Below are 18838 nucleotides of genomic sequence, written 5' to 3' on the forward strand. Positions count from 1 at the left end.
CTGCGCTCCGCTCCGCATTTTCCCGACGTCCGGGTGTGTGCCTTATTCTTGGGGCTACCACACTAACTTGTTGAGCTGCGCTGGCTCTAGCGCCTCTCGCCATTGGCCGGCGCGGCATAGCCCCATGGGCGTGCGGGCCGTGCATTGGCCGGGTCGGGCCGTCCATCAGTGAGCGGCGGACTGCGTCAGGTTGGGTTGAGCGGCGTCCCCTTCCCTGCTCAGTGTCTGGCGGCGGCTGCGGCGCCGGTGCGGGCGGAGGGGCGCAGGGAGGGCGGCCCGTTCGCTCGCTCGCTAAGATGGCGGCGGCGGCGGCGGCCGTGGCCCGGCTGGAGGGCCGCGAGTTCGAGTACCTGATGAAGAAGCGCTCGGTGACCATCGGCCGCAACTCGTCGCAGGGCTCGGTGGACGTGAGCATGGGCCACTCCAGCTTCATCTCCCGGCGCCACCTAGAGATCTTCACCGCTGCCCCCCCGCCGCCACCGGCCGGGGCTGACGGGCCGCCGCCGCCTCAGGGGGACGCCGCCGCCGGTGGCGGGGACTTCTACCTGCGCTGCCTTGGCAAGAACGGGGTCTTCGTGGACGGCGTGTTCCAGAGGCGGGGGGCGCCCCCGCTGCAGCTGCCCCGAGTGTGAGTACGGGGGAGCGGGCTGGCTGCAGCCCAACATCCTCTGGGCCGGCCTGGCCGCCCCGGGGAGCGAGCCATCCCCATCGCTCGGGAGCGCTGCCCCTGTCTCCCCGGGGACCCCCTGCTGGAGGGCGGGTGGAGCTGCCTCCGCACGCCGGCTGCCCCGTTTCCATTTTGGTGGCACATGGTGCATGACAGGCAGGGAGTCCTTTCGGTGCAGGGGACACGCATCATGAACCCCATCGGTACGTCCTCCAGAGTACCCCATCGACACCCAGCCAGGGCTCGTTGCAGCCATCTCCGTGAACGGGCTTTGCAGTGGGTCCTTGCTTCCTTGTCCCCCATGCGGGGTGCCCCGGCTGGTGCCCCTGGTCTGTGTCCATTCCTCTTCTTTTGGGTTGGCCTGTTAGATACAGGTGGCAAGCATAAAATTACAGGAGCATTAGGGCTGTCTTTTGGTCACTGATAACCCTTTTCCCTCTGCTTCTCTCACACATAAGTGTGCAATAATAGTGCCTTGTGGGTATAAACTAGCCTGCACCACTGCTTGGAGCTATTACTGTTGGTAAACAGAATTGAATACACTCTTGCTTATTGTTTGTGTTTTGCAAAGGAGAACACAAGTTATGTGTTTATCCACGTATCTGGGATTTCAGATCAGCAGTAAGCAAATTTTGTGGTCCCATTTGTACTGTTTTAATAAGTATTTGTTGTATTTTCTGCATCTTCTGTGTAGTTTTAAGACTAGTTTTATATTTGTGGTTAGCTAAATTGAATTATGTCTAAAATATTCATACTCAGAATTTTAACATGTAGTTCTTTAGGTAATTTAACAATGAAGAGAGTTTGCAAACAACAATATATTCCTTCACTTTTAGCAAATCTTTTCTGCAGAATATTTTTCTGGTGAAGTGTGTGAGGCCTGGTATTTTTAAGGGTGCACTGAACTACAAAATATACATTCCATCTTTTGAAGAATTATGTGAGAAAAGTGAGGCGTTTATCACAGTCTGTGCATCCAAAATATTTCAAAAACATAGCGTATCTTAACTAAAATATATGAAAATGTTGTTTTTCATTATTTCCGGAAGAGTAGTTGTAAAATGTTTTAGGGGTGTGTTTCACAGAAAGCATGCTGTCACTGACAGAATCTTGTTACCGCACAGGTTTTTAACTTTATTTTGGAGAATGAGAGCGTGGCTTTGCTATTTAAATGTTTTTTATGCAGTTTAAGCTATTCACCTATAAAAATCATACTATCTTAAACCTGTGCTTTCTAGGAAATGCTATAATTCTGAAAAGGCTTGTTAAGGAGCTGTGTGTGTAGTGTTGTATAATCATAAATACAGTTGGATGACTTGTTTGACCTCTAACAACTGTAACTTCTATTTTTGCTTTTTTTTCCTATTGTAATAAGCATGTCTGTCATATGGCTAATTTGTTTTTTCTTTTCTTTATAACTGGCTTTTAAAATATTTTTATCTCAGGATATTTGTTAAATACAGGAGCAAGAATGCACTTTTTTTTTAAATCTATGTATTTAATTTTAAACAAGTCTTTAAATTGGTATATGATGTACTGCAAACAGATTTAAAATTAATTTGAGCAACTTAATCTGGTAGCAAATTTCCACTAAAAACCGAAGGTCATCAGAAGCAAAACACATTACATTTACTGTGTGCTTCTCCTGTTACGTTATTAGTGTGGGTCTTGAATTGTATTTTGCTTTAACCCTTTTAAGTCTGTAATTTGCCACATAATTCTTATGGGGGCAGAAAATGTTAACTTGTGTTCAGGGTAATTTTTACACACATCACAAAATTTTGCTTAGTAAACAAAGGGAAATTTTTATATAAGGTTAAATTATCTTGAGCATTGGCGGAGTTAAGTAAATTAGTATTTGAAAGTGATTGCAGCAAATGATTGCATGATTACTTGGACTGCACACTTTTAACATTAACTTTCAAGCTTTGCAAGTTAGTTAGTTAAAGTAATATTTCCTGGCTACAGAATGTACTTAAGTTGAGCCTGGTAAACAGGGTAGCACACTTGCAGTCATTATCAGAAATTGTAGAACAACATTGTACGCTAAGTAGATTGTGATTTCTCTGAGAGATGTGAGGATAACTTTTAAAACTGTAAGAGCAGGCAAAATTGATAATGTCACCAGTAGGCTGTTGAACGAGATCTGCTTTCTGCTAAATGCTGTTGGATGGCTTATGATCTGTATCATTTCTGAAATATTTAAAAGCCCACTTGTGTGGAAGTTAAGCCTTCAAAAAATGTATAGCATATTTGTAGCTTTCTAAGTTTAGCAAAGTTCTTTTGCAGCAGTGCTTAGGCAAATCTAAAGCAGACATCAATTACTTATACCAAGTAATTACTATGAAATGTTGATGACTAATGTTATTCATTGAAGCCATGTCCTTGAATTTCACTGTGGATTTAAACTGACACATTGAATGTTATCTGCAAAGATTTAAATAAAAATAAACCTACTTTGAGTCCAGGTGAGCTAAATATATTAAATAGCAAGTTATGTATTGTAATTCAAAAATATATTTTAATTTCAAAGTGAGTGATGCAAGTTTCATATCTTCCTACCTATGGCCCAGGTGATTACTCGGACTTAAAAAGAAGAAAAAAAAAATCTAGTAAATTGCCCGCAATATGCCTGGCTTGTGATAAAATTGTAGTTTTAAAAATTGTCCACTGGCAAATATGCTTAGGCAAATCTGAAACCTGCTTGTCCCCTTGTTCGTTTCAATTTTTTAATGTGTCTCAACCTGATTAAGAGGCTGGAGACTAATCCTACATTTCCATTGTTATGAAGAATATTTGTAGATGTATGATATGTATTTCATAAAGATAAAAAATACTGCTGTAAACTTTTACACCAAAGTGGTATTCCACTAGTTAAGGCCTCGAAATTTACATGTATTTAAACTGTTACACCTGAATATGAATGTCTTCTGGAATTAAGCTTTGGGATGCTATGGGATAATCTCCTGAATATACATGTGGGGTTTTTTTTGTTTATTGTTTTTGCTGTTAATGGCCACTGTTTTTGTAGGATCTGAACACGTTGTGTGTGTTCAACCAATTGCAGTAGATAACTCAGCAACCTTATTCCCAGAGCAGTTTTGATCTAAGTGCCAGTGCAGTAACAGGGAAGTAAACAAAAATCCAGGGTAGTTTCAAATTCTAGTAAAAGGCCAGGGAAATTGGTGTCCTGATGGTAAAGGGCACAATTAGTAAAGATGAAAGAAAACCGCTCCCAATTTCTCAGTGGTAATGCAAACAATGAAACTTAAAACAAAAACTAAATACCACAAACCCATCTACTCTTGAAAAAATAATTGAAATGTCTAATTTTTGTCACTGTCCCAGCTGAGCATCTAAAATTACAAGGTTCATGGCCTCTGACTTCAGTACAATTAATATTTGAACATGATATAATTAACATTTTAATGTTACAGTCCTATCTGTTCCTGGAAGTGGGGAACTGAAATAAAATTTGTCAGTCTCCTGCAGAATACATACCTTAAGAATCTGGGAAAAGGGAAGCTTTGACAGTTTGGTAAACAAGGTGGCATATTTGTTTCAATAATAAAGAGTGGTACAAAGATGAACACCATGTAATGTTTAATTACTGTTGATTAGTTGACTGTCTTAGTCACTGCAACTTTGTTTTGATTACACTTCTCTGAAACTTTCAATCACAATGTAAATGTCTTTTCAGTCAGCAGGCACTGTTAGTGGGAGCAGTGTGGTTTTTGTTCCTAGGCCTAACAGATTCGCATATACACTAACTGCATGTCACTTTGCTAGATGAACAAAATGGGGAAAAAATTAATAGCAATTTTACACTCGATAATAAATAGCGCTTCGCTCAGTATAAGCATTCTGAAGCATGACAAAAAGTGTTCAGAAACCTGTTAAACTACTTGAGTTTGCATAGCTTTAAGTAAAACCTGTTGTAATTACCTTTGAAAGATGCACAGTTTGACTTTTTTTATTAAATAGTTTCTAAATTGGCTCCAGTTGAAGTATGTGTCAGAACTTCCTCTGGGTTCATTGGAAATTCGATTGGGCCAATAAATAGTAATGAAATTGGAGAATTGAATTTTAAAGTACAGAATGTATTACATATATTTTTCTCCCATGTTGAGCAGAAATAGAAGGTAAACCTATAACCGTAAACCTCTTTCACCTGACAAGGGTGTAGATTTCACCATAGTGTGGTCCAAATTTTTTTTTTATCAGATGAGGACAACTACAGCACATCTAGGACATTGAAAATAAGTGTGATGTAATAGCTGCTGTGTGTCTTAAGGAAGTAAAATCAGTAGTTATACTTGTAAGAGTGTATGAATCACTGTTTTGAAGGAGCCACAAGTTCAGTCCTTCTGTCAGCTGGTCATTAGGAGCTCAAAGTACATTACAGCATTTTAGCAGTTTATTTGAAGAATGAAAAGTATCTTTTTTTCTGGGAGTAGAAGCAGTTGGTAACAATGCTGTTAAAGTTTTTATAGTATTTTTTTCATACTGCTGTCACTAATTAGGAATTATTTTTTAGACAGGCAGTAATGCACACTTGAGTGCTTGAAGGTACCTGAAACTTTGGCCTTAAGTGTCCTAATACAACACATCTGGTATTAGTGTATTTTGATTAAACCGCAGACTTGTATATCAATGATTACTGATGGGTTTTGGTATCCTAAAAATGAAATAATAAAAAATACTATTTAGTATGCAAAATAGTAGTATGAAAATAATGTAGCAAGGCATATAATACTTCCAACTCACTAGACAAGTACAGGTTTCAGAGTAGCAGCCGTGTTAGTCTGTATTCGGAAAAAGAAAAAGGAGTACTTGTGGCACCTTAGAGACTAACCAATTTATCTGAGCATAAGCTTTCATGAGCTACAGCTCACTTCATCGGATGCATTCAGTGGAAATGAATGCATCCGATGAAGTGAGCTGTAGCTCACGAAAGCTTATGCTCAGATAAATTGGTTAGTCTCTAAGGTGCCACAAGTACTCCTTTTCTTTTTGGACAAGTACAGATATTCGGCACACCACGTAACTCAGTCTCCTCTTCCAGCTGTGAAATAGAACCCACCCACCCACCCCCCACAAACTCGCACCACTCTGAAAATTACAAATGTTAAAATATTTATATACCAGAGTCTCACTTATTCTGTGGAGAGGACTAAGTTACACTTTTAGTTATGGTATGTTGTCCAGGTCTACAAAGGTAGGGCTCTATTAGTGCCATTAAATTACAGCATCTCTTCCATGTATTAAAACTAAGAGGTTCTGTACAAAGAACAAGGCTGTATACACTAACTGAACTTTTACTTGCTGAACATAACAGTAACTTCACTATCAGTTAATTAGGAAAAAAAATATGAGGCACTCCAAAGCCAACACTATTTCAGTGCCCTTTGTTTATTTGGACACTAGTGGATACAATTGCTTGATTTTTGTGCACAAGTCCAGTTATTGTATAAATTAGGTTCATAATTGCACACATGCGAGGTGAAAAGTGTCACCAGGATTCAGGTAACAGTTGAGATGAATGGGAGGGTAACCTCGCTCTCCTGGAGTTGATGGCCACTGTCTGCAGATTCAGAAAGACAATTCTTCTAGTTTTCTTGGCATATGTTCAGTTCATGTTTTAAAGGCTTTCTTGAGGAATATAAGAAGTGGATACTTTTATTTTTTATAAAAAGCTCATGTTCTAAAAAAATCTGAGTGTCACAGCAACTAGATAAATACCTCAAGCAAGCTGTATTTGACATACGGACAGGGTTTTTGACACCACTTCCCTAGATAAAATTGTCTGAAAGGTACTCAGAGTTGAAATATTGTTGAAGCCTGTGGTTGAGGTGCATTTGGGGGTTTGATGGGGTGGCTGAGAATTTCATACAGATAACCACTAAAGTAACTTATCTGTTTAATAATTTTAAGTATAATATTAAGAAAAGTGTGAGTTTTGGCTGTGGCCTATGAATCAGACTTCAGAATTTTTTAGTTTATTTTCTAGAATGGGTAACGTGTTGTCTATTGACAAAAATGACTAATGTTAATTGGGAATATATTTAATTGGAGTTTGTGGCTACTTTAAACTTGTGTGTAGAAGAAGTAGAATCTCGGACATCAAGCACAGTGAAGCCACACTGGACTGATCATTAACCGATTAAGGTGCAAAAGAATGTGTTGTAAGTAAAGGTAGAGCACATGCTATTTGAAATGAGACTACAATGAATGTGATATTTATATAAAGTCTTTTTTATGTAGCAGTTGTCTTTTGCAATATGCAAAATACAAAATTTCACAATTCAACACTGAGATTGTCAATTTGAGTATCTGTTCAAAGTTTTACAGTAATATAAATATTCAGACACTAATCTGTTGGTATGGAGTGCAGTATGCAGTCAGACTAATACAATGTTATACTTTCTGTGTACGTAAATCTGTTTATGGTGCCTTATATCCATGATGTGATAGCGCCCTCAGTATTTCTCTGTAAAATGATTTCACATAGGAGAGTTTTACTGCCTTTTGTAGTAAGCTTACTCATGACCATACACCTCAGTTAACTATAAGAGGAAATGTATTCTTTGTATTGTTACATGAATTAGTAGAAACCAGGAAATACATTCAAGAATTGGTAGTTTTTCTGTCCCACTATTACGATTCTAATCATGTGAGAGAAGAGGGATGTTCTTTTGCTTTAGAAGCCGTAAATGTTACAAGACAAATGGAAGACATCATATATCAGTTTTTAAAGCCTGAAAAATACCCATTGCCTTTCAGAATTGACCAAGATACTGTAGAAATACAAGAATGCTTTTGAAATCCCTACTTCACAATTGCATTTTCAGTGTAATACATGCATATAGTAAACATGATGATTTCCTACAATGTGTCTCTTTTGAAATTGAACCATAATGTGTTGCAGGTTTTTTTGTTTTTGGAAATAAGGGAGAAGAGTAACAAACTGTTCTGCATTATATTTCTGTTGCTACTAGATTAATATGGGGAATTTAAGATGAAAATAGGAAAATAATCACTGTGGTATCTTTCACCCTCCCTTCCAAAATGGAGTAATATTGTATTGTTGGGTTATGCCATGCCTCATCATGAGAATAGTTATGGCCAATTAGGAACAGTTGTACATAATATATCACAACCCAAAGATGTCAAAGTAATTAGGACATGCCATGTAGGTTTTAAGCCTGAATCAAGGTTGTATTTTGGAAAATTGTCCTCTCCTGTGAAATATCATCACACTGTACTTCTGAGAAGTGGTAATTGTGTTGTGCACAATACAAATATTTTTTTCCTCATATCTATACCAATACTAGACCAGTCAAAGTATGAAAGTCAGTTGTCTTGTGCCTCTGCTACGTATATTGAAAAATACAAGAATGTCTTCAAGAAATCCTAACCCTAACTTTCTTGTCTAAAAGTGTATAAATATTAGAAAATCAAAGGGCATACATTTTGAAAAAAGCTTCAACCTTTAGGTCATGCAGTAATCTGAGTCATCTCTTCTACTACATCTAATGAGTTTTTAGTGGACTAAGTGTAATAACTGACATCTCCCATGACATTTCATGCTAAGTTTTTGAGAAGGTGCCTTTTTATCAACTGCCTCACTTATTTTGACTGTGCAAAGTTGAAATGTAATGACAGTTGTTTACAGTGATCTTCTGCCGCTGAGGAGTTTTTTAACCTAGTTATAGCTTTGGGGGGTGGGGGGACTTCTGCAACTATTCCTTGTTGGATGGTATTGGAAATGAATGTCATATTCCTTAGTTGAGATTTCCTTACTGTTTTGGAATGATTGGGGTTTGATAGGTGGGTGTGGCACAGACCCATTGGTGGTTCACTATTCTGTCGGCAACTCTTGGAAGGCCTGACATACTCACTAACCCTAACATACTGTTGTCATAATCTGTGTCTTAACAGGTGTCATATAAGGTATATACAAATTGTAATATGCTGGTCTCAGAAATCCATTGCATGGTATATGTATGGGGTGCGTGCAAAAATTCATAAATGTGTGCTGAAATTAAATCCTTAAAATGTGTTTGGCAAGCAGTGCATAAGACCAGTCTGCCCTAGACAAACGAATGTGTATTTGTTTTTCAGACCAGCCTGGGTATCAGGCAGAGACGGTGAAGGTATATTTACATATAAGGTAAACAAAGATATCAAGCCTAAGAAGTGGGAGAGAAGGCAGTATGGTATCTACACCACAGCAAGAGAGAGAAACTTTTTTATTTCAAAGGTTTACTGGACTATAAGAAGAATGGGAAAGAACCCTATAGTATCCTTTAGCTGAGTCATCAAATAAACTAAACACTTTGAGCTCTGTGTGTTGGGGTTATGGCTAAAGAGGAGGCCGGCCATGCTGAAAGGATTGTGGTGAAAAAAACTTCACTGAACAAAAGATTCTAGTTTAAGTTGTGATTTAGTCTCAGGCTATGGCTACAGTAGATAGCTGCGACTGCGCCGTTGTAAGATCTCTAAGCTGACAGGAGAGAGCTTGCCCGTTGACTTAATTAATCCGTCCCCAATGAGTGGTGGTAGCTAAATCGGGGGGAGAAGCTCTCCCACTGACAGCGCTGTCCACATCATCTCTTTAATAGTTTGTAACTTACGTTGCTCAGGGAGTGGCTTATTCACACCCCTGAGTGACTTAAATTAGACCGACATAAGCGGTAGTGTAGACATAGCCTCAGAAGTGTATTTTTACTTTTGTTTGTAATCATTTCTATCCTTATTTCTTTTAGTTGATGTCACTTACACCTATGTCCTTTTGTTAACAAACGTGTTTTACTTTTACTATAAACTAACTCTGTGCTTTGATTTAAGTGGAGGGTTTGGCAGCTCCACTTAATAAGCTGGTATGTACTGTTTCTTTAAAGGAACAGCACACTTGTTAGGGTTTATTGGGTGCTACAGTAAGGAGGGGCTGAACACTGCAGAGAAAAGCATCTCTGAGGAGCTTGGTAATTGGAGTTCACTGATTGTTATCTTCTAGGCAAGGTTTGGTGTAGAAAGAATAGTAAATATGGCAGGCGACCAGCTTGGCTTAACAGTGAAATCCTTGCTAATCTTAAACACAAAAAAGAAGCTTACAAGAAGTGGAAGATTGGACAAATGACCAGGGAAGAGTATAAAAATATTGCTCGGGCATGCAGGAGTGAAATCAGGAAGGCCAAATCACACCTGGAGTTGCAGCTAGCAAGAGATGTTAAGAGTAACAAGAAGGGTTTCTTCAGGTATGTTAGCAACAAGAAGAAAGTCAAGGAAAGCGTGGGCCCCTTACTGAATGAGGGAGGCAACCTAGTGACAGAGGATGTGGAAAAAGCTAATGTACTCAATGCTTTTTTTGCCTCTGTCTTCACTAACAAGGTCAGCTCCCAGACTACTGCACTGGGCAGCACAGCATGGGGAGGAGGTGACCAGCCCTCTGTGGAGAAAGAAGTGATTCGGGACTATTTAGAAAAGCTGGACGAGCACAAGTCCATGGGGCCGGATGCGCTGCATCCGAGAGTGCTAAAGGAGTTGGCAGATGTGATTGCAGAACCATTGGCCATTATCTTTGAAAACTCATGGCGATCCGGGGAAGTCCCGGACGACTGGAAAAAGGCTAATGTAGTGCCCATCTTTAAAAAAGGGAAGAAGGAGGATCCTGGGAGCTACAGGCCAGTCAGCCTAACCTCAGTCCCTGGAAAAATCATGGCGCAGGTCCTCAAGGAATCAATTCTGAAGCACTTAGAGGAGAGGAAAGTGATCAGAAACAGTCAGCATGGATTCACCAAGGGCGAGTCATGCCTGACTAATCTAATTGCCTTCTATGATGAGATAACTGGCTCTGTGGATGAGGGGAAAGCGGTGGATGTGTTATTCCTTGACTTTAGCAAAGCTTTTGACGCGGTCTCCCACAGTATTCTTGTCAGCAAGTTAAAGAAGTATGGGCTGGATGAATGCACTATAAGGTGGATAGAAAGCTGGCTAGACTGTCAGGCTCAACGGGTAGTGATCAATGGCTCCATGTCTAGTTGGCAGCCGGTATCAAGTGGAGTGCCCCAAGGGTCGGTCCTGGGGCCGGTTTTGTTCAGTATCTTCATAAATGATCTGGAGGATGGTGTGGATTGCACCCTCAGCAAGTTTGCAGATGACGCTAAACTGGGAGGAGAGGCAGATACCCTGGAGGGTAGGGATAGGATACAGAGGGCCCTAGACAAATTAGAGGTTTGGGCCAAAAGAAATCTGATGAGGTTCAACAAGAACAAGTGCAGAGTCCAGCACTTAGGACGGAAGAACCCCATGCACCGCAACAGACTAGGGACCGAATGGCTCGGCAGCAGTTCTGCAGAAAAGGACCTAGGGGTGACAGTGGACGAGAAGCTGGATATGAGTCAACAGTGTGCCCTTGTTGCCAAGAAGGCCAGTGGCATTTTGGGATGTATATGTAGGGGCATTGCCATCAGATCGAGGGACGTGATCATTCCCCTCTATCTGACATTGGTGAGGCCTCATCTGGAGTACTGTGTCCAGTTTTGGGCCCCACACTACAAGAAGGATGTGGAAAAATTGGAAAGAGTCCAGCGGACTTGGGGACTGGAACACATGACTTATGAGGAGAGGCTGAGGGAACTGGGATTGTTTAGTCTGCGGAAGAGAAGAATGAGGGGGGATTTGATAGCTGCTTTCAACTACCTGAAAGGGGGTTCCAAACAGGATGGATCTAGACTGTTCTCAGTGGTAGCTGATGACAGAACAAGGAGTAATGGTCTCAAGTTGCAGTGAGGGAGGTTTAGGTTGGATATTAGGAAAAACTTTTTCGCTAGGAGGGTGGTGAAACACATCTCCTTCCTTAGATATTTTTAAGGTCAGGCTTGACAAAGCCCTGGCTGGTATGATTTAGTTGGGGATCAGTCCTGCTTTGAGCAGGGGGTTGGACTAGATGACCTCCTGACGTCCCTTCCAACCCTGATATTCTATGACTTGCAGAGTCCTGAAGAGTTTGTTGGCCGGGCAGGCAAGCTGGTGTGTTAGGAAGATGGCACATTACTTAGCAGCCCCAAAGCTCTCACTTACTGAGGTTGAGAGGGGTAACACTGCCTCACACTTCTGGGAACCCCAGCAGATCATCAAAGCAAGGTATACGAAATTATGATTTTTTTGTAGCACCTCACGTTCCAAGGTAGCAGAGACAGGTTCAAAAATTCTTTTCAGCTCAAACGGTTAAGCCCTTGTAAGTCTCTTCTAATTTGGTTGTGTTATTTGTATCACAGCTTTTAAATGTGCTTGTATTTTGTACTTTTTGCTACAATACTGGAAATGGTATATAAGCTTCTTAGAGAAGCACTGTCAAGTATGGTTTGTTCCACAGTTTAGGTTTCTGTGAGGGGTGGGAAATAAGATTAGATATGTCTTCATGAATAACTAAACTGAATTTAATTTTGTTTATTTTCTCTAGCACCGTTGGAAACAAACATATCACCATTTTACTAGTTCATGAGAACTAGAAAATAAAAATTACATATGCTCGAATGTGCAATCAGTTAAGCACATGCTAATTTTTAAACATAAAAGTATTCTTACTGACTTCAGTAGGACATCTCACCTATCTGTTTGCAGAGTCAGAGACATAGAATAAAAAAACATGATAACTTCTCATCATTTTTCCAATAAAGTTAACTAGAATTAAAATGTGTTCATTTTAATAAACTGAGATATTACTAAAACAGTGAGAAATTTTTAAAAAATATAATTTTGTCCCTCTAACTAGTATATTGCATTGTAAAAGTGATGTTTGACATTAGGAGTATGGGTAACTGGGTAACTATAGGCTTGTTAGCCTGAGATCTGTCCTAGGCAAAATGAAGAAAAAGCATTAGTAGGGGAGGGGATTCAATAGATTAATTATAGTCCCATCCTTTAATTTATGTTAGTCACCATGGTTTTATGGAAAAACAGACCTTATTAAACAGACATGATTTCACTCTTTGAGATTACAGATTTGGTTGATAAAGGTAGCTGTGTAGATGGAATGTATTTAAGACTTTTGTGAGGATTTGACGTAGTACCTCACAACTTTCTTATTTAAAAAGTTAGCCTTCTACAATATCAATAAAGTGCATATTAAATGGATTAAGAGCTGGCTAACTGACCGATATAACAAAGTAATCATCAGTGGGGAATCATCATCGAATGGGAGTGTTTCTAGTGAGGCTCTGCAGGATTCAGGATTAGTGCTCTTCAGTCTCTTCATCAATGATCTGGAACTAAATATAAAATTGGTGCTGGCAAAATTTGAGGATGATGCAAATATTGTTAGAGTGGTAAATAAGGTTGAGAATAGGGCAGTCATACACAGCAGTTGAGGTTGGGCATAGTTTACCAACCATTCAGACCACATTCAAAGTTATGACTCTAGAAATAAGGAATGGAATGCTAGCCATTCCAGCGTAATGAGGGACTGTATCTGGGAAAGTAGTGACTCTCTGAAAAGGACGTAGGGGTCATAGTGGTTAAGCTTCCAGTGCAATAGTGTTGCAAAGAGGACTGGTCTGTTCCTTGAATATATAAACAGGAGTAATAAATGGGAGGAGGGAGGTGAGACTTATACTGGAATATTGTGTCTAGTTCTGGTGTCCATATTTTTAAAAGGATGTTGAATAATCTGAGGATGCAGGAAAGAGCCACAAAAATGATTTGAGGACTGGAGAAAATACTCTCATGGTAAGGCTAAAAAGCTCCAAAAATTTAATTTATGAAAAAGATTTTTGAGAGGTCACTTGATTTCAGTGTATAAGTACCTTTACAGAGAGAAAATACCAGGTACTCAAAGGCTTTTGAATTTAGAAGAAAAAAACACAACAAAAGCCAGTATCTGGAAGCTGAAGTCAGACATTCAAATTAGGCACAAATATTTCGCAATGAGGGTGATTAACTATTGGAACAGACTACTAAGGGAAATGGTGGATTCTCCATCTCTTGATGTCTTCAAATGAAGACTAGATGTCTTTCTGGAAGATGCGCTTTAGCCAAATGCAAGTTATGCTTTAGTCAAACCCAAGTCATGGAGATCAATATGGGGTAATTGGGTGAAATGTGGCCTGTGATATGTCAGGCCAGGTCTACACTATAAATTAACAGTTATAACTGCGTTGCTCAGGGGCATGAAAAATCCACACCCTGAGCAATGCAGTTACATCAACCTAGCCCCTGGTGTAGACAGCACTATGTCATCAGCAGGACTTCTCCCGGTGACATAGCTACTGCCTCGTGTGGATTAACTATACCAGTGATCCCCAAACTTCTTACTTCGTGCGTCTCCTTACCCTTTTCTGTGCCGGGGCCCCAGGCGCAGAGCTGGGTGGCACTCCCTTCCTGCTCCTCGGGGGGGCTGGCCTGTGTCTCAGCCGTGCTCTTCTCTCCCCCCCCCCCCCCCGAACATTCTTTGGTGCTCCCTGAGGGGTCAAACCCCACAGTTTGGGGACCTCTGAACTACACCAATGGGAGAAGCTCTCCCGTTGTTACAGTTGCATCTTCACTGAAGCACTACAGTGGTGCAGCTACACCACCACAGCTACACTAATGTAGCTGCTCTGCTACAGTGTTTTAAGTGTAGATGTGCTCTCAGACTAGGTGCTTCGAATGGTACCGTCTGGCATTAAACTTTAGAAATCTATGAAAGAATGCAGTAGATCCTTGCCTAATTATCTCCTGTTGCGTTATAAAGAAGTATTTTTCTAAAACAGTGGTTTTCAACCTGTGGTTCTGCAGACTGTCTAAGATTTCCAAAGGGATCTGCACCTCCATTTGAAATTCTTTAGGGGTCTGCAAAAGAAAAAAGGTTGAAAACCACTGCTCTAAAGTGAAGTACATCTCTTACCTGTAATAGTAGGCACCGGAGGTAGTCTGGGCTTGCTTTTTCATATCATTCTTGAACTAAATAACATCTAGTTTGGCACTTCCGAGCCCGGCTGTGTGCCTCTATATTTGTCTGCTCTAGATTCAAATTTGGTAATTTATACATTTTTCTTAATCATGTAATTTGGCTTACACCAATAAATGTCAAAGATCAGTTGCTTATTAACCATATAAAAATACAGCAACTCTTGTGGCAAATTTTTGAACTGAAATACAACTGGTAAGGCCAAAACCTTTCTGTTAGTCCTGATACTGGTAGTAAGTCAGGTCACCAAGTAAACAGACTGGAGAAGATTGTTTCTTTTTACACATTTAATGGACATTAAATTTGGATTTTCTAAAAGTAAATAAGAAAATTAAAAAGAGAAGGCATTTATGATCTGGAGGTATGAACACAGGGTAGGGAATTCTAATCCTAGCTCTGCTTCGGAATTGTTTGCGACAGTGGGCAATTTGTTTAACCTTTTGTCTTTTTTTCTCATCTGTAAAATATGGATAATGACTTAACACAAAAGGGTGTTGGGGCAGGAGGGCGAACGTACAGTGCTTTGAGCATGTAAACTGCTATGTACATGCTAAGCATTTTTATTTACAATACCAATATTTTCAGAATTGTAAATCACTCCCTGTGCTTGTTCAGGTCAGAAGCAAAGTATATTTGTGTGTCTGAGAGCTGGACTCGAGTATTTGATTTAAAATGTTTGTTAGAACATGTAATTGGATTAAGAATCCAAAACTTCTACAGCACAAAAAATAAGTGAAATTGTCATTTAAGCACAAATATTTCTGCAAATACTTGGACCTGGAATTTTGATATTTTAAGGCTATGGATCTCAGTGTTATAAAATGTTACTGTACCAAGCTGAAGCTAAAAATCCTGTATGGCTGTGGAGCTACAAGCACTTAGTCAGCTATTTTTTTTTTTTTTTTTTTTAAAGAACTAAAAATGGAGTTAAGGACAGTAAAGACTTAAATCCAGACTGGGTGTGCTAAATAAAGCCTGTGAGTGAGAAACATAATTTGTCATTTTATATGGTAATAGGGAGGTGCTTTATGGACAAAACTCTTGCCCCAATAAATTTTCAGTATAAATCAGACAAAAGAGGCACATGGCACACAAATCAGATAATTTGGATTTAAACAAATATGTTGGTTCCAGGTGTCACATTTCTTTTAGTTTTGTAAATAAAAGTTAATGTGTTTGGTTGTAAGAATGGTGAAGGATGAAGCAATAGGTTTCAGAGTAGCAGCCATGTTAGTCTGTATTCGCAAAAAGAAAGAGTACGAGTGGCACCTTAGAGACTAACCAATTTATTTGAGCATAAGCTTTCGTGAGCTACAGCTTACTTCATCGAATGCATCCAATGAAGTGAGCTGTAGCTCACGAAAGCTTGTGCTCAAATAAATTGGTTAGTCTCTAAGGTGCCGCTAGTACTCCTTTTCTTTTTGATGAAGCAATAGTGATTTTGTAGGAAGTGCTTGGAGGAGAAGATCTAGGAAGCCTGGAACACAAGAGCAGGGGCGTTAGCATGTAGAGGCCTGTATGGAAAAAGGTCACACGTGAGAGGGAGGAGGCAGAAGGAGTTAATAGAGCACAGAACATGAATGGGGAAGTAGTGAAGGATAACTCAGAATGAACATCCTCATGCAGAGCCTGAATGTAAGGATGAGGAGTTTAAACTTGATTTGGAATGAGCTGGTAAACAGCAGGGGGATATGATCCATTGGGAATATAACAAAAGCATCAGACAAGGAAGTTGATTTTTAGCCTCATGGTTAGTGTGTGTGGATTAGAGGGGAGAGAGGAGGTTGCAGTAGTCATATGATAAAGATAAAAACATAGGCCAATATTTTTACATTGGGGATGGAGTGGAAGTGGTAGATTTTTTTCTAAATGTTCAAGAGGCAGATGCAGCAAGATTTGATAAGAGGTAAAGGTGGAGGGAGAAGTTGAAGATGATGAGAGCTTGAGTGACTGATGTGTGGTTGTCAACTTAGAAGAGAGTAAAGAGGCTTCTGGTTTTTGGCATTTAATTTGAAGAAATATCATTATTGAGGAGGATCTGGAGTCTCATCAGTCATAAAGGTGGTAACTGCAGCCATAAGAGCAGGTAAGCTCACCCATGAGGCAAGTGTAGTAAGACAAAGGAGATGCTGTAAATAGGCTGTGGAGGCATGAAAGGGAAAATCAGAATAGCCACTGAAGGCATGTTGGCCATGCAAGAGAAAACAGAGTGCAAAGTTATGAGAGCACTTGAAGGAGAGCTTCTCAAAGTGATGGAAGTTATAAATATTTGTTTAAACTATTAAAATAGTTCAAGAAGGAACTGCAAGGAGCATAGATCTTGGGTGTGTTCCTCCTTATCTCTGGCATTCAGTCAGAAGAAAATTTTATGACTGTTCCTCCTTTGTCCCAAAAGTCAGCTCCTCAGCTGCTTCCTGTCTTTGGCTGAGATGCACCTTCTCGCCTATTTTTCTTGCATCTTGGCCTAAATCTAAATACCTGGAGAAGATCACTGGAAGAAAAGGCACATGTACCCTGATTGCAACTCACCACCACCGACTGCCCTTTTTTTGTAGGGCCTGTTTGTACCTTGTGCTCTAAGTCATTGCAGATCTAGTTCAAATGCAGGCTCTGCTTCAAGGTGATGGTAACATGTTGGTATGCTCCAGGGCCTGTACCTATTCCGTATTCCCTGTGCAGACAGTGCTTGAGCATACTGCAGACAGGAGGAAAATGACAACTTACAGGAGTTGTTGGGGAAGTAGGATGCAAAGGAGGTGGGTGGTCCTGGTTTCTATTTCAGAACACTCACTTATCACAGAAGGGAGATTTTCTGCCTACGGGGCAGGTGACTGAATAAGGTTTATGCCACCTGCCTACTTTCCTCCTGAAAGGATCCATGTCCTTCACCTGTAAGAAGCTTCTAAAAGTCCTTTAGGATTCTCCCCTCACCCTCTTCAGCTTGGTTGGTGTCCTCCACTCAGGAGCCACACACATCCTTTGACTTAAAGCAGGAAATAACTGAAGATGCTGAAGTGGTTTGGATCCAGATGACATGTGCTTGCCTACCATTTTGTCATCTGAATTCCTGTTTGGTGTCTTGAATAAGCTGGGTCTTCAGGACCACTTGAAGGACAAAAAAAAATTGCAGGAAGAATTGACACTGCTTACCTTCTGTATGGTTGAGGAAGGGAAGAAAAATAAGAGAAAGTTCCTCTTCCACACCCCTCTGTGCAAATGGTAGAAACAGACTGCCACTTCTGATGCACACTTGGCTATGCCCTAGAAATTGTAGAAGCTTTACAGTGGGATTTGTCCTTTAAGGACACCTGGTTAGCAGACCCTAAGGACAACTGCTTCATTTCACTGCATTGTGAGTGAGAGTAGTGTCACTCTCAAGGATCTTTCAGACAGGAAAATGGATGGAGCAGTTAGGAAAAATCTTTGGTTTAGAAGGAGCTCAAATTGCATCAGCAAGCATCTTTCATTTCTGTAGCCACTATGACAGGATTTTGGACTTTCAAGCTGGCAAATAAAGTCAGCAGGAGTTTAATATAAATCAGTTGGGAAAAATCTGTCTAAATGCAGTTTGCTGCCTCCACAGACATGTCAGCATAAGTACACACAGCGCTGGTAGTCAGCATGACATACCCCAAATGCATCAAGAGTAATGCCCTATTGAAGGAAGCAATCTATCTCTTATGATGTGTGAATGTTCTGGTCTGACTGATTGGGTCCATCGGGGAAGTAGACACTGCCCCGTGACACTGTCCCATGGATGAGCTCCAAACTTCCACAGCCATCAATTCACCTTTTTTTGTCTTGGTGCCCAGTCACCAACTGCAGCAGATTCTGGTCACAAAAAGCAGGGACCCGGGATGCTTTTTTGTTCAACTAGAAAGGATTGATGGTGCAAGCATTTCCATCTCCCTTTTCTGCTTCTTTTTTTTAATATATAAAATTAATATAATTTTATGGAAGCACTCAGAGGCCCTAGGCAAAGTGTTGACCCCGTTGTGTTCTATGCTGTACAAATACATATTAAACAGTATTGGTCTTGAAGAGTTTGCAATATAATCTTAGCTAACTTTTATTAAAATGACCTGAATTATGGAACCCACAGTCATACAGTCTGACTTACAATGATGTCTTTGAGTGCTAGCTTACTGCCTTTTCCTTACAGCAAGTTTGCAACCACATCACCTAGATCAAGGGTAAATACTATGGTTTAAAATAGTTAC

General features: G+C 40.3%; 1 protein-coding gene across 1 annotated transcript in view; it reads left to right on the forward strand.

The window, feature by feature from the left end:
* Nucleotides 1-262: 262 nt before the first annotated feature.
* The window catches only part of FOXK2 (forkhead box K2), a 64663-nt gene continuing 46087 nt past the window's right edge, over nucleotides 263-18838 (forward strand). The window contains exon 1 of the mRNA XM_074971140.1: nucleotides 263-628. Within this exon, the coding sequence (XP_074827241.1) occupies nucleotides 297-628 (332 nt within the window). The 5' untranslated portion in view covers nucleotides 263-296. The remainder of the gene's footprint in view (nucleotides 629-18838) is intronic.

Source organism: Natator depressus, chromosome 14, assembly GCF_965152275.1.
Source record: "Natator depressus isolate rNatDep1 chromosome 14, rNatDep2.hap1, whole genome shotgun sequence".
Taxonomy (NCBI): domain Eukaryota; kingdom Metazoa; phylum Chordata; order Testudines; family Cheloniidae; genus Natator; species Natator depressus.